This window comes from Protopterus annectens, chromosome 4.part1 (genome assembly GCF_019279795.1).
Source record: "Protopterus annectens isolate FY-2018-M chromosome 4.part1, PAN1.0, whole genome shotgun sequence".
Classification (NCBI taxonomy): domain Eukaryota; kingdom Metazoa; phylum Chordata; order Ceratodontiformes; family Protopteridae; genus Protopterus; species Protopterus annectens.
The window spans coordinates 443,350,136-443,364,574 of record NC_056734.1 but is presented as its reverse complement, the minus strand read 5'-3'; the positions used below and the strand labels follow the sequence as shown (position 1 = coordinate 443,364,574).

Sequence of the window (14,439 nt, the reverse complement as noted above, 5' to 3'; positions counted from 1 at the left end):
GACTGTCACAGATCTTCTTGCACACAATCCATTCTCCTCTTTGCTGAACATCCTCGCTTTCTCTTACTTTCTTCCTGTCTGTCCCAAATCTCCCTCATCAGATTGTCTTCTGCTTTTCTACACATGTGCCCAAACAACCGTAACCTGTTCTCTTTGATTTTTTCTGCAATTGGAGCTACTTTGGCTTCTGCTCTTATGTCCTCATTTTTCATCTGTCCCACAGTGTGCATCCTATCACCTTTCTCAGGCACTTAATTTCCATCACCTCTAGCTTCTTCAACTGTTCTGCCTTTACTGCCCAAGTTTCTGTACCATACAGTAGAACTGGTCACACCACTGTCTTGTACATCTTACTTTTCAGTTTCTTTGGGATTCTTCTGTCATAGACTACACCTGATACTCTATGCCACTTGGCTGCAGCCCCTCGATTTTAGCTTTGACCTCTTCACTCAGACTACCCTTCTCCTCAACTACTCCTCCCAGATACTTGAAGCTGTTTACCTGTTCCACTATCTTGCCTTCTATCTCTATTCTCAGCTTCTTCTGATTTCCACAATTAGCTGCCATTACTACCGTCTTATCTGTGCTTAGCTTCATCCCATGTGCCTTCAGATTTGCATTCCATTCTTCTATCCTTTGCTGAAGTTCTAGCTCAGAGTCTGCCTGTACTGCCACATCGTCTGCATACAGCAGCTTTGTTGATCCGTCTCCTCCAACATGTTTGCCAGTGTAGTCCATCACCAGTATGAACACTAGTGGGCTCAGAGCTGAACCCTCATGTACACCCACACCCAATGGGAACCCCATCTGTGAGGCCAAATACTGTTCATACTTGAGTCATTGGGTCCTTGTACATATCCTGCACTAGTTCTACCAATATTTCTGGGACTTCAAACCACCACAGTACTGCCAAGATCAGCTTTCTTGGGACCTTGTCATATGCTTTCTCCAAGTCTAGGAATGCCCAGTTGGACTCTCTCCTCATCTCTAGCTTCTTCTCAAGTATCTGTCTCAATGCAAACATCAGGTCAGTTGTACTGCATCCTGATCTGAATCCAGACTGCTCATCTCCCATCTTACATTCTAGTAATCTGCGTATCCATTTATCAATCACCCTGTTCAGAACTTTCATGCAATGTGATAGGAGTCTGATACTTCTGTACTGCCCACAGTTGTGAATGTCCCCTTTGTTCTTGTGCACTGGCATGAGTATGCTTATTCTCCAGTCATCTGGGATACACATTTCTCTCCACACTGCTATTAGTAACCTCAGGAGTCATTTCTCCCCTATCTCACCCAGCATCTTTATCATATCTGCTGTGACCTCATGTGAGCCTGCTGCTTTCTCTGACTTCATCTTCCTTAGTGCTGTTCTTACTTCTTCTAGGGTGGGCTCCTCTTCTTCTCTCATTGTAGGCTGTTTCTGGGGCAGTACAGCTTCTGTGGAGTTTTCTTTATTCAGAAGCTGCTGGAAATACTCCTTCCATCTACCTTTGATGTCCTCTGGGCTGGTGAGCAGGTTGTTGCTGGCATCCCTTATGAAGGGTGTCTCACTATCTTCTTTATCTTTCTGTCTTTGCCTTGCAACCTGATATAGTTTCTCTGTGCCCCTTACTGAGTTACTTTCCAGAGGTTTGTACAGTGCCTCCGATGCCCTATTCTTTGCTATTGCAACTTTTTTCTTAGCTTCTTTGTTAACCAACCAGTAGTCCTTCCTAGCCTGGTCAGTCTTTTCTGTCTCCCATTTCTTCCTGCACTCCTTTTTTCTTTTGATGACTTGCTGGACTTCTGCATTCCACCACCAGCTTTCCTTATGTACCTTATTTCTATACCTGGCTCGGCCACATATCTTTTCTGTAGTCCTAATACATGCTGTTTTTAGGCGTTGGCATTCGTCTTCAACTCCACCTATTTCCTCCTCTTCTTGGGGATGCTAGAGCCCTGAGTAAGTCCTTGAACTGTTGTACTTTCTCTCCAGTCAACTTCCAGGTCTTCAGCCTGGTCTCTGTTGACCTTAGAGCCTTCTCTGACCACTGCTTGCAGCTGATTGTAGAAACTAGTGGTTTATGCTGTGGGCCAACTGTTTCATTGGGGATGACTTTGCAGTCATGGATTCTGCTCCAGTGCCTTTCTTACTAGGAGGAAGTCTACCTGAGTTGCATGTTGACTACTCTTGTATGTGATCTTGTGACTGTCTCTCTTTCTGAACCATGTGTTGGTGTTGGCTACTATCAAGCCATTTGCCAGATAGAAGTCTAGAATGGCTTCTCCTTCTTTATTCCTGTTGCCCCATCCATGTGAACCCAGGCAGTCCTCATATCCTGTTCTCTCTGTCCTGATATGTGCATTCACGTCACCCATTATCAACACCAATTCATGTTGCCCTGCTTTATCTATCAGGTCCTGCAACTGCTGTCTGAATGCACTGTTTTCCTCACTATCACAACCCTGCTGTGGGGCATATGCTGAGATTATGGATACTGCCGTATCATTACACTGGTGTCTGACTGCTATGAGTCTGTCATTAATTCTGATGGTATCCGTACTGCCTTCTGAAGCCTGTCTCTCACCACAATACCTACACCATCTCTAACCTGCCCTCCACCTGAGTAGTAGACTCTGGATCCCAAGCCAAGTGGCTGTGCTGCACTGCCCTTCCATCTCATCTCCTGGATACATAGGATGTCCAGCCTCCTCCATATCATCATGTCATTGACTTCCAAGCTGCATCCTGTCAGTGAACTTACATTAAGTGTAGCAATTCTCAGATCATGTTTGGCAGGTTGGTTGGTTTTACGTCCAGCTTTCGCTCAACAGAGCTATCCCAGGTAACCCAGGCTGGGCAAAACTAGACACCAGCCAGCCAGTAGCTTATTGACCCACGGCTGCTGGACTTTATGGCGGGCACACACTGGCCAATAGGGGCACATATACCCCTCCCACCATTAGCACAGGTCCCTGGTGTGGGTCAGACTAGGCCAGTTCCTCAACCCACTTATCACTGGTTAAGTGATAAGTGGGTTGAGGAACAGGTCAGAGTAGGCCAGTTCCTCAACCCACTTATCACTGGTAACTACCCTTGCCCATTTTTGAGCTGAATCACCTAGAGCCATATTTTGCACAGTTGAGTGGCTAGCCCTGACATGGCATGCAGTCTGTGATCCATGATCTCCTATCTTGAGGATACTGCACACCACAGTAGATGCCCAAAGTGGTTGGTCTTTATAACTTTCCCCCTATAGGGCACCATGTAGAGTCTGTGCTGCTGCCCACAGCTCCATTCATTGGTGAGTTTGAGATGGAAGTACTCAACATGTTTTTTGGACATGGGAGAAACCCCATGAAGACACAGGGAAAACATGCAAACTCCAAACAGGCATTGGTTAGAGGTCAGGATCAAACATTGTACCTTGTGCATGGGAGGCGAAGACCTTAACCACTAAGCCATCTGGTCTCTTTTACTCATTAATTTGATTAATTCAATTAATCTAGCCAAGGGAGTTATATGCAGAATATGAGAAAATTCCTGCTGCCTTCCCAGAAAAAAAAATCTTGGCATAAACTTATAAATAAATAAGTTCTTTATAAAGCAGTAACAAAGGGGAGGACTTGCAAAGCATGTTGGGTGGAAGGTGGGGAATAAGCAGCAGGGAGAAAAGAAAGAAGACAGCACTGTATGCCCAACAGAACAAAGGCAATGAAGGTCAGACAAGAGCAATGGAGCACAGCAGTAAAATGAAAGGATTCGGACAGAGCTAAAGGTGTGTGTATATATGTGTGTGTGTGTGTGTGTGTGTGTGTGTGTGTGTGTGTGTGTGTGTGTGTGTGTGTGTGTGTGTGTGTGTGTGTGTGTGTTTATGTTTGTAGTAAACCCATATTCACGATTTTTATGCGTATGTTTAGGCTTGTAGTAATCGTGCATTCAGAATGTTGTCTTAGTGGAGCCCTGGACAGTTAGGTGAAATCTTCATCTTACAGTGAGTCTATCACTTGCCATGCGTCTAGAATTCACCTAACATTTCCCTCTTTGGGTAAAATTGTACTGTATGGCTGAGTTTACAAAAACTAATCACTTCCAAATCTGTCACTCCACCCATGAGTGCATAACTTTATACTGGTGCCCATCTAATCATAGATACTGTACATCTTCTGCACAAGGCTTACCAGGTTTTAGATATGGTTACTTACCACCCAACCAGTTCCATCTCTCTCACTATTGTACTGATTTTAGTATTGTCAGCACACATCTTGATTATGTTATTGTATTCCCATAATTAAATTGTTTTCAGTTATGCTAAGCATAATGTTATCCAGTAATGAGTCATGTCATAGTGGAAATGGAAAATGTGTCAGAAATGGAGAGAAAGAAACTTCTTAGTTAATATATCAGGTGAAGACATGGAGGCCTCAGAAAACACGAAACAGAGACAGAGCAACTTCTTCAAGCCTTTACTTAAAAGTGTTGCACCCCATCAAGTCACAGGAGTCACATCCTAAAGTACTTGTACTCTTACAGATGTCAGTCTCACACTCCACCTATGTGAAATCTCCTTAGTTTTAGAATGATACTGCTATACCACAATATACTATGTACAACTATATGCTTGTTTGGCTAAAGCTATCTTCACACTTACAACTAGTGCATGATCTGACAATTGCACATTATAGAAAACCATTTAAATTAAACAGCAGGACCCAAAAATCACTATATGCGAACATACAATGGAACAATCTCTGATCTAGAGCCAGACATCCTGGAAAGTGTAACCAAATGAACCTTAGAAAACGTTGCTAATACCAATGGCACAGGAAGTGAAGGAATTCCAGCAAAATTGCTTAAAATCCTGCATAATGATGTTGCTACAGTGTCGCTTGGAAACACAATAGTGGCTATTATATTGGAAATGGTCAAGTTGTATTCCAGTCCAAAAAAAGGCAATGCTAAAGAGGTGCTCACACTACTGAACAGTTGCATTGGCTTCATGTTTAAGCAAGCTTATGTTTAAGAGTCTGCAAGCTAGACTCCAGCAATATATGGGCAAAGAACTCACAAATGGACAACCGGGTTTTAGAAGGGGCATAGACACCAGAGATCAAATTGCCAGCATCCAATGGATAACAGACAAAGTAAGAAAGTTGCAGAGAAATATATACTTCTGTTGTATTAGCTTCTGTAAAATTTTTGGTTGCATGTACCATTACAGACTATGGCAAGTTCTTGCAGAATGAGTTTGCAGGATGCCTTATTTGCTACCAGAAGAATGTGTATGCCCAACTAGAAGCAACAGTTAGACTTCAATGTAGATCAGTTGACTAGTCCAAGACGGTGAAATGAGTGTATTATGTACAAGAAGTTGTCATATAATGATAGAGTACATGAAGGCAAAGAAGAGGGATAATAAGTGAAAGGATTTTGTCTGCATATGGTAAGACAACTGAAGAAAGAAGAAGTTAAAAAAGAGAAATTGTGTTTTTTAGGTTTAGTATGTACACGAATAAAACAGATTGGTGTTAGGGTGGAAAACAATTAAAATGTGTTGAGTCTAAAAATGTTCCAGTACATCTGACCTGAAAAGGGATAAGGAAAGGAAAATGCTGATGTCAGGGGGCATATTTCAAGGATGCACAAGGATGCAGGTACAGGGTTACTACAGCTTCTAAAGAACATGGTGACCTTTCAAAGGAAGTGGTTCCTGCAGGCTGAACCCTAAGTAATTCTATAGGGACATTTTTGGAAACATATCTCAGTATTTCCAAGCAGGTTAAGATGTTTTAAGTCATGCCCTATGTATTTCTAAGTAGCTATATTTTTGAAAGGGAAATTATTTGGTCACAGGGTGAGGCACTCATTCATGTTTATACTAGTGCAGCAAAGATCACTGGTTTTGTTTTTTAAAGATAAATAGTTGACTTGTAGACACTGCCCACAGAACCAACTAGAGATCTTTTTAAAGCCCTGTTATTTATCAGAAATTAAGCTGCACACATTACATTTTAGACCATATGCATTAGGTGTTGGCAGACAGTTTTTTAGGATCTTTGTTTAAATAATTAATAAGCATGAGAATAGCCAGGGACCTAATATGGAACACTTTTGGTAACCCTACAGGCACTAAGAACAGTATCCATGATCACTATACTGTAACTGGCTAGGAAGCTATGAAACTATTTACATAGGTTATCTACAGGGCTCACGTATATTAGTTGATCATGTGTGTGTGTGGCATGGGCGCCGGAACCATAGAGCGAGGAGGTAGGGGAAGCCCCCACTTTTGCAGATCAGGGTGGCCTAATGGTTAAGGTGTTTGCCTTACAAACACAAGGTGCAGGGTTTGAGTCTCACAAGGGATAATTGACTAGGCTTAAAATGGCTCGCAAGGGCAGTTAGCTTAGTACTAAAATATGAACTTATATGAACCATACCTCCCAACTGTCCAATATTACATCTTTTTTTTTTGAAAAAATTTCATTTTCCGCACTTTAGCTGATGTCATTGCATGCGCGATGACATCGGTTAATCCAGCCTGTCAGATTTGAGCTCGCGGTGTGTATTTCCGGGTTTCCAGCTGGAACAGATGGTTATATTTAGCTGTGAAGGGTTTCCGGCTGGTTTTTGCACGTGGGAACGGATGGTTATATTTAGCTGCTACTACTCGGAGGATGGAGTCTGGACTGTTATTTTCAGAGTGAGTAAGCAGACGTGTGTGTGTGTGTGTGTGTGTGTGTGTGTGTGTGTGTGTGTGTGTGTGTGTGTGTGTGTGTGTGTGTGTGTGTGTGTGTGTGTGTGTGTGTGTGTGTGTGTGTGTGTGTGTGTGTGTGTGTGTGTGTGTGTGTTAGGAATTATATTTATATATTTGTTGGAAAAGTAGAGAATTTCCCACATGGGGATATAATAAAGGGTACATGAGCTCTATCAATGCTTTGGATACTGCTTCTTTCTTGCATTTCTTGTGATTATAGCAGACTGATAATGTTTCCTGGGGTATGTTGTCATCTTGTGCCCATATTCTTTTATCAGTGCTCTTTCCATAAATCCTGGCTGGTGTTTTGAAGTTATATGCAGTATATGTTGTTTGAATCTGTGGCTAGTGTTGCAATTAGTAACGTGATATCTCAGTTAATTCTAGGTGTTGATCCATAGTTGTAAATTAATCTGGGGTTTCTTCCTGGCTTTGAAACAAATATAGTTGACCTGTTCAGCTATAGCTACTGATACTGTATTCGGGAATATAATGAAGAGCATTGCTAAGATTTTGTCCTGTTTTATCTTTGGGTATTTTATAAAATATTATTTTGCATTCATTTGAACCTAGAGTTTTTCTTAAGTTCAACATGTGAATCTCTTCTTGGACTTCTTAAAGAGGTATGTCATGGTATCCTTTCTATTTGGCTTTTGCAGGTGGTATCTCGCCTTTAAAACAGTTTAGATAGTACACAGTAGTCATTTTTCATTATTTCAGACATTTTTTATTCGTCTTTTCACTTTTCTAAGAGAGAATTAAGGTTAGCATATTTAACTGCTTCTTCCTCTGTCCTGAATGTAAGTTTTTAGGTTTATCTACGTTCAGAATATTGGCAAGTAATCTTGATTTTATCTGCCACTATTCTGTAGAAAAAGTTATATGTGAAATGGTAGATCTTGTGCTAATTTCATTTGACCCATTTTATTTCTATCAGAATTTTTCTGTAGTTTTTCAAGGATTTTCACCTTGATTTCTAACTTCTTAGTTGCATTATTTTGCATCTTGTTACAATAAGAAGCTATATTAATTACCCTTCATCTTTTTATTGCTTTTAGGCTGCCCATTTTATATCTAGTTTAATGGTTTGCTCCATTGGGATAATGTGAATCCAATCTAGGCATTTATTAATCTATTTTTAACTTGTTCATCATCCCATAGGGTTTCATTTGTTTGCTATCCAACATGCTTGGGAATCTTATTTTTTCTTATTTATTTTTCAGTTTTTTTGATTAGCTCTATAATTGCATGGTCAGATATAACTTATATGGTCTAACAGGATCTCTCAATTTCATAGATTAGTTTGTTAGTGATAAGAAAATAGTCTGTTCTGGACATTTTATGAGATGCCAAGAAATAAGACTATTTCCTCTCTGTGGAATGCAGTTTTCTATATGGTTCTGACAGATCGTGTGATCTAAAGTAGTCCCTTATGGGTTCTGTGTTAACTTCATCCTGTTTGAGTCTAGCATTCAATCTACCTACAACTGGGTCAAAGGTTGTATTCTATTCTCCAGCTAGTATGTCCATATATTCTATGTTTGTCTAAAATCTGACCTAGTGTTTGTAATTGGCTAAGCTTAAAATGTCCTCCAAGTGAACCTATGTTGTGGTAGCAAATAGTTATAAAAAAATTACACTTTTTATTTCACTAAGTGCCTCTGTCACCCCCCCCCCCCAGTCTTTAACAGCTTCCAGCACCTGTGTGTGTGTGTGTGTGTGTGTGTGTGTGTGTGTGTGTGTGTGTGTGTGTGTGTGTGTGTGTGTGTGTCTGTGTGTGTGTGTCTACTACCTATTGTCATCCTTGCTACTACTCGCCTCCCTCTATCCTCTGCTGTGAATTTCTAAGCTTAACACCACACTTCCATCAGTTAAGAAGCATCTCTGAATTATAAAGTTTTTTTCCAGCAGCTGTCCTCTTGTAATGAGAAGTTGAAATGACTTTGTCCTATCAGTCTTTCAAAAGACACTGAACTGAAAATTGTTAAACTATATATGTCTTTACCTGCTCTGTGGAATAAAACATGTTACTAATGACATCTTTTACAAATAACTGTACTACTTTGCATGTTGCATAGTTCTTTGTTTAGAAGTAGTTTATGTGCATCAGTTTCAATCAGTGTAGTAACATGTCTGTACTGAATTCATTCATCTTCCAGTCCAAACACACACACACACACACACACACACACACACACACATATGCATATTAAGTAAATGAGATGAAAGGAAAATTTAATTTGTATTTTGGATATCTAAGCACTGAGCTTGTTACTCACTTCTGCTTTTTCTCTTATACAGGGATTCTTTGAAGAAGAGGAAGGTAAAGAATACATTTACAAGGAGCCAAAGTTAACAGGACTTTCAGAAATTTCTCAGAGACTACAGAAAATTTACTCTGATAAATTTGGTGCAGAAAATGTAAAGCTGATTCAAGACTCGAATAAGGCAAGTATCAAATAATTTTCCATAGGTGAAATATAACAACCAAACAGCATATATATATATATATATATATATATATATATATATATATATATATATATATACACACACACACATATAAAATGTGCTATGCAATATCACCCTGCAAAGTTAACTGTGTAATACCATAACATTTATTCAGCTATTTGCTGTGAAATATCATTATATAAAAGTTATTATTATTAACATTGTTAGTTTTCAGAACTAGGTAACTCAATGAAGATAGTATTTTGCCTGTTAAGTCATGTAAATGTTAAATTATTGAAAACAAATATAACTTTATAATGATTACATTTCTATTTTGGGATTTTTTAGCTATAAGAATGAATGTGTAGAGCAGCTCAAAGCCTGATTGTTTGCTTAATTTAGACAGTCTTAAATCTGTATGGAACCAAATGGTAGATTTTTTTTCACATAGTGTTACACTATAGCTTCACAAAGCTAGCATCATCTCTTAATTTGATTTTATACTCCCAATTATTTCATCCATTTAACACAAATTAATTTTTCAAATACGTGGTAAAAATAATCCACCCAAACAAAATTAGAATTCTTCTATAGTATAGGTCAACATTTTGAAAAATGAATATGCTAATCCTATTTTATTGAAAACATTTTTTAATGAGATGTACTCATTAATTGAAAAACATTTTGGGGATGGGTAACTGCCTCACTTCCATTTTGCACACAAGAGGCTTGACTTCCCAAGGCTTGTAAACTTCGAGAAAGGTCATGACCTTTCTGTATTGACATTTCCTAAGTAACTGATACTTCTACTTGCATATTATCATATGTGTTCTTCACACAAAGTATTAGCTCCTAGAGTTTTCCTTTCTTACCTGGTTCCTCTCTCCTAATGTTTGAAACCAAGCACATTCTTCTGATCCAAGCAATAATTCCTGACATTTAATAGTGACACATCATGCAAAACAACTTTCTTTCTTCTGTGCTCTGTATAGGTTTTAACCTCAAAACATATTCACCTAGGCCAGCGAAATCAGGTAAGCTTACACTGCTGAACAGTTGCACTTGCACGACTTGCTAGTAAGGCAACAGTCTCCTTAAAATGGTCCCATGGTGAATCTTCTTTTTATTTTCAAGGCAGATTTGTGAATAAAAACATGTTCTGCCATTGTAATTTGTTGCCTCAGACACAAAAATGAATGTTACATATCTCATGTATCTTTCCATTATGTTAAAAAGTTCACCAATAAAAACTCTGAAACATAAAGATTTGTGAATAAAAACATGTTCTGCCATTGTAATTTATTGCCTCAGACACAAAAATGAATGTTACATATCTCATGTATCTTCCCATTATGTTAAAAAGTTCACCAATAAAAACTCTGAAGCATAACATTTCATTTTGTAATGGTGTAATCATATTAAACAGAAGTATCATTTTCTGAAATATTTTCACATATACTTAAGCTATGATTAGAAGTTTCATTTGGGGGATGGGGTGGAGGTGATTTTTTTGGACTTTTTCCACTGGGTTAATGTTATGGTAATCTGTTATACGTAATACCTTCTTTGGTAATGTTTGAACACTAACTTTTCTCCATGGTGCACTTTGGAGAAGCAACATAGCTTTCAACAAATTAGTAGCATGATGTTTGTATTCATTCATTTTCAAATTTGTGTAAGACATTATTTATCGACTTGAGGGGTTTCATCTAGTGAATGCTGTGTTGTTTCACTAATCTTCCCTGTATGCAAAGTGATTTTTTTTCTCACAGAAACTAATTCTTTTTTACATGCACTGTCATGCGATTTTTCCATGGCTTATGGCCATACTGTAACAAATACATTTTTTCTTAATTCCGTATAAGACTACGTGTTATGATTTTGATTATTGTCCATGTATTATATAGGTGAACCCAAAAGACTTGGATCCTAAATTTGCTTATATTCAAGTGACATATGTCATGCCATACTTTGATGAGAAAGAACTTCAAGAAAGAGTGACCGATTTTGAAAGGCATCACAACATCAAGCATTTTGTGTTTGAATCCCCGTTCACACTCTCAGGGAAAAAACATGGAGGAGTTGAAGAGCAGTGCAAAAGGAGAACAATTCTAACAAGTAAGTATCTCATCAAAAACAATGTGTTACAATTTCTAAATGTAAGGAATAGTATAAATATTTTGTCGTGTGCTTTGTAATATGCCTGATTACTTTGTGCTTCTAAGTACAGTAATTGAAGAATTTGTACAAACAGTTTGTAAACATCTTTCTGTAAGGCAATGCCCAAAATAAAATACATGTTCCCTAGGATTCAGAAAGATCCTCATAGCTCACACAAATTGGCTACCTCAGGTAGGTGAACTTATGAAACAGTGAGAAAATGTGATTCACAGACAGCTATGGCTGCAATTAGAAACTTCATTATTCGCCGATTAGCATACACTATAGCTAACAATGGTGTTGTCAGATCTGACAATTAATGGGAGACTGACTATTACTGTATAGTTGAATGTGATAACAATGAACCTAGAAGACAGGACTGGTTTATTTATATATGTATGTGTATATGCATATATTGATAACAAGCATGTCCAGCTGGACTGAGACCCATTTTCAGTGGAGGCTAGGAAGAAAGGTTCCATGGAAATTTGTATGAGAATAGCAAATAGCAGTACATGTTTAAATGATTATGATATTAGATAATACCCTTACAGTATAAAGAGGGTTGGGGTTAGTGTAATGGCTAAGCTGTTTACCTCACAGGCATATGGTACAGGATTTGATTCTCACCTTTGGAACAGAAATTTGCCTGGCTTAAAATGGTCCACGAGAGCAGCTAGCTCAATGCTTAGCTATGAACCTAAGATTGAAAGTATTGCAATATTAAATAAAGTGCACATAGAAAATATACATTAGTTGAAAAAACTCTAATAAACAAATCAGAACTCGGCAGTGCAGGAAGGGTTATGTATACAGAATTGCAATACATCAATAGGTAATTTGATCCATGGTGTGTAGAAGATTAAATGAAGTTCAGTATTAGGCTGGTATGATATAGGTGGTATGTAATTTAGCAGTAAAATGGATGATATAGACTGTTTGGCAATTCAGCACTCAATTAAACAAAAAGGCCAATATCGAGTTGATATTGTAAAAGAATCAAGTGCAATCATTGGTGATGGAAATATCTGGCTACTGAGACAACTGTGCATTAATTTGAATGGTATATTGTTGAGGCCATATTAACAAACTTCAAAAAGTAGTTTGCTACACAGGGCTAATTCAAATGATTTTGAAATGCATCCCTGCAGCAGTAATTTTACCCTTATCCACTATTTTTTAGATAGCTTCTCACCAAATACCACTACTGAAGATAAAATAACCTTATTAAACAGAGACATCTGTTTTCAAGACATAATCAGTGCAGTTTTGTCTCTTAAATAAAATAAAGTTCTTATTCTATTTGGATTTTATGCTCCTTTTAATACAAATATCAAATTTCAGCTAATTTCTAGGTTATTAATGCTAATTAAGTATATTAGATCTTACAGTATATCTGATAGATATTTAATTCAATCTGTGACAGTTTTTCTTTCTGAAAGTTCAGATTCCTTATTTATAAAAAATATATATTGTTGTATTTCTGTTATTAACCTTGATATTAAAATGTATATTTACTTCTTAGCTAAAATATTTTATATTGCGCTGATTAAGGTATCTATAAATTTCAGTCAGGCTTCAAGAAAGCCAGGTAAACAAAAGATAATATTATGCTGCAATTGATCACTTACCACTACACCAAAACATATAATATTTATCTTTGTTTTTGATTTTGTTCATGTTTCTCTTCTTTCTGCAGTCCTAGACAGCTATACTTTTTTTCTGATAAATATATTTAGCTATTAATGTCTTGTATAACTCAGCCTCTACATGCGTATCTGTGAATGGTCAACTTTTCTGCTCCTATTAAAACCTTCACAGGGACAAGGTAAGGGTGACCTCTATCAAACTATCTTTTTATCCTTTTTATTTAATCTCTTTTTACAAAAATTCTTAGTAATCCTACAATTCAAGGTAAAAGATGTAATAAATGTATCAGTGTACCCTCATTTGCAGATAATATCATACTATACTTAAACAATCCTAATGCTGCTATGCCTAACCTCTTAAAATAACTAGCAATTATAGTAAGGCCTCTAATTATAAATTAAACTTGGATAAAGCAAAAATATACTAAATCCCTCCCTCACCTCATATAATAATATAACTCTCAGTGAATTAAAATACCTAAAAGTAAAATATGAACCAGATATACATTTCACTATTTATACAAATTTTGGCACAATTATGAAAAAGTTTAAACATGACCTAGATAATCAGGATAAACTTCTTTTTTTGTCTACAGTAATAACAATAAAAAAATCCTTGGCTTTTCTACTATTGTAAAAATTACATTTTTCATATTTCTCTAGATTTTTTTTCACATCTTCAATTTGGCAAAATAAGTATCACAATATTGGTCTCAATAATCTTTTAATCTCAAAGAGTAAAGGTAGTCATATACTACCAGCCCTTGTACTTTATTTTAACATTCCAAGGATGGTAAAATTATTAGCGATTTCTGAACATTTTAGTTTTCTAATCAATAACACTCTCATGGATATTACTGAAATTTTAATTAAAAAACTGTCTGCTTGATGAATTTTTACTAATACAAAATTTTGTAGGCAATCTTAACATATTATAGAATAATAGATCCCTAAATATTATAGCTTTTATAACGATCCATGACATTTGTCTTTTTCACTTAGTGGAAAATGTCTAATTCTTCATTCAGTTGTGTGGGTTCATTGAAATCTTTATAAAAACTCTTTTTTTATATCTCGGTTTAATTAAAGTAGCTGTATGCAAATGCTCAGAATATTTTAACTATGATCATAAGACAAGAGAATTAATTTCTTTTTTACTTGAATTAGTCTAAAAGGAAACATTGCTTATCTTTCTCGTACAATCTGATTCAAATTTCAGCTCATTCCTTCGAACTGTTTGTGTCTCAACATTTATCTTCACATCTTAATGAGACCAGTCTTAAATCAGACTAGTCCGTTGTAGGGATAATGCATCTAAGTTTTTCCCATATTGCAAATTTATACATCAATAATGCTGTTGTATGCTGCCTAACTGACTCCCCTCAAATTAGCAGCTATACATAAATTATTTTCCACAGGATGATGTGTGTTATATATAT

The 14,439-nt window shown here is 37.0% G+C and overlaps 1 protein-coding gene across 7 annotated transcripts in view; it reads left to right on the top strand.

Moving 5' to 3' along the window:
* DOCK10 (dedicator of cytokinesis 10) overlaps nt 1-14,439 on the top strand; it is a 2,344,342-nt gene that overhangs the window by 2,206,281 nt on the left and 123,622 nt on the right. For all 7 annotated transcript variants that reach the window (XM_044070265.1, XM_044070268.1, XM_044070269.1 and 4 more), the window contains 2 exons: nt 9,042-9,188; nt 11,099-11,309. In XM_044070265.1, the coding sequence (XP_043926200.1) occupies nt 9,042-9,188; nt 11,099-11,309 (358 nt within the window). The remainder of the gene's footprint in view (nt 1-9,041; nt 9,189-11,098; nt 11,310-14,439) is intronic.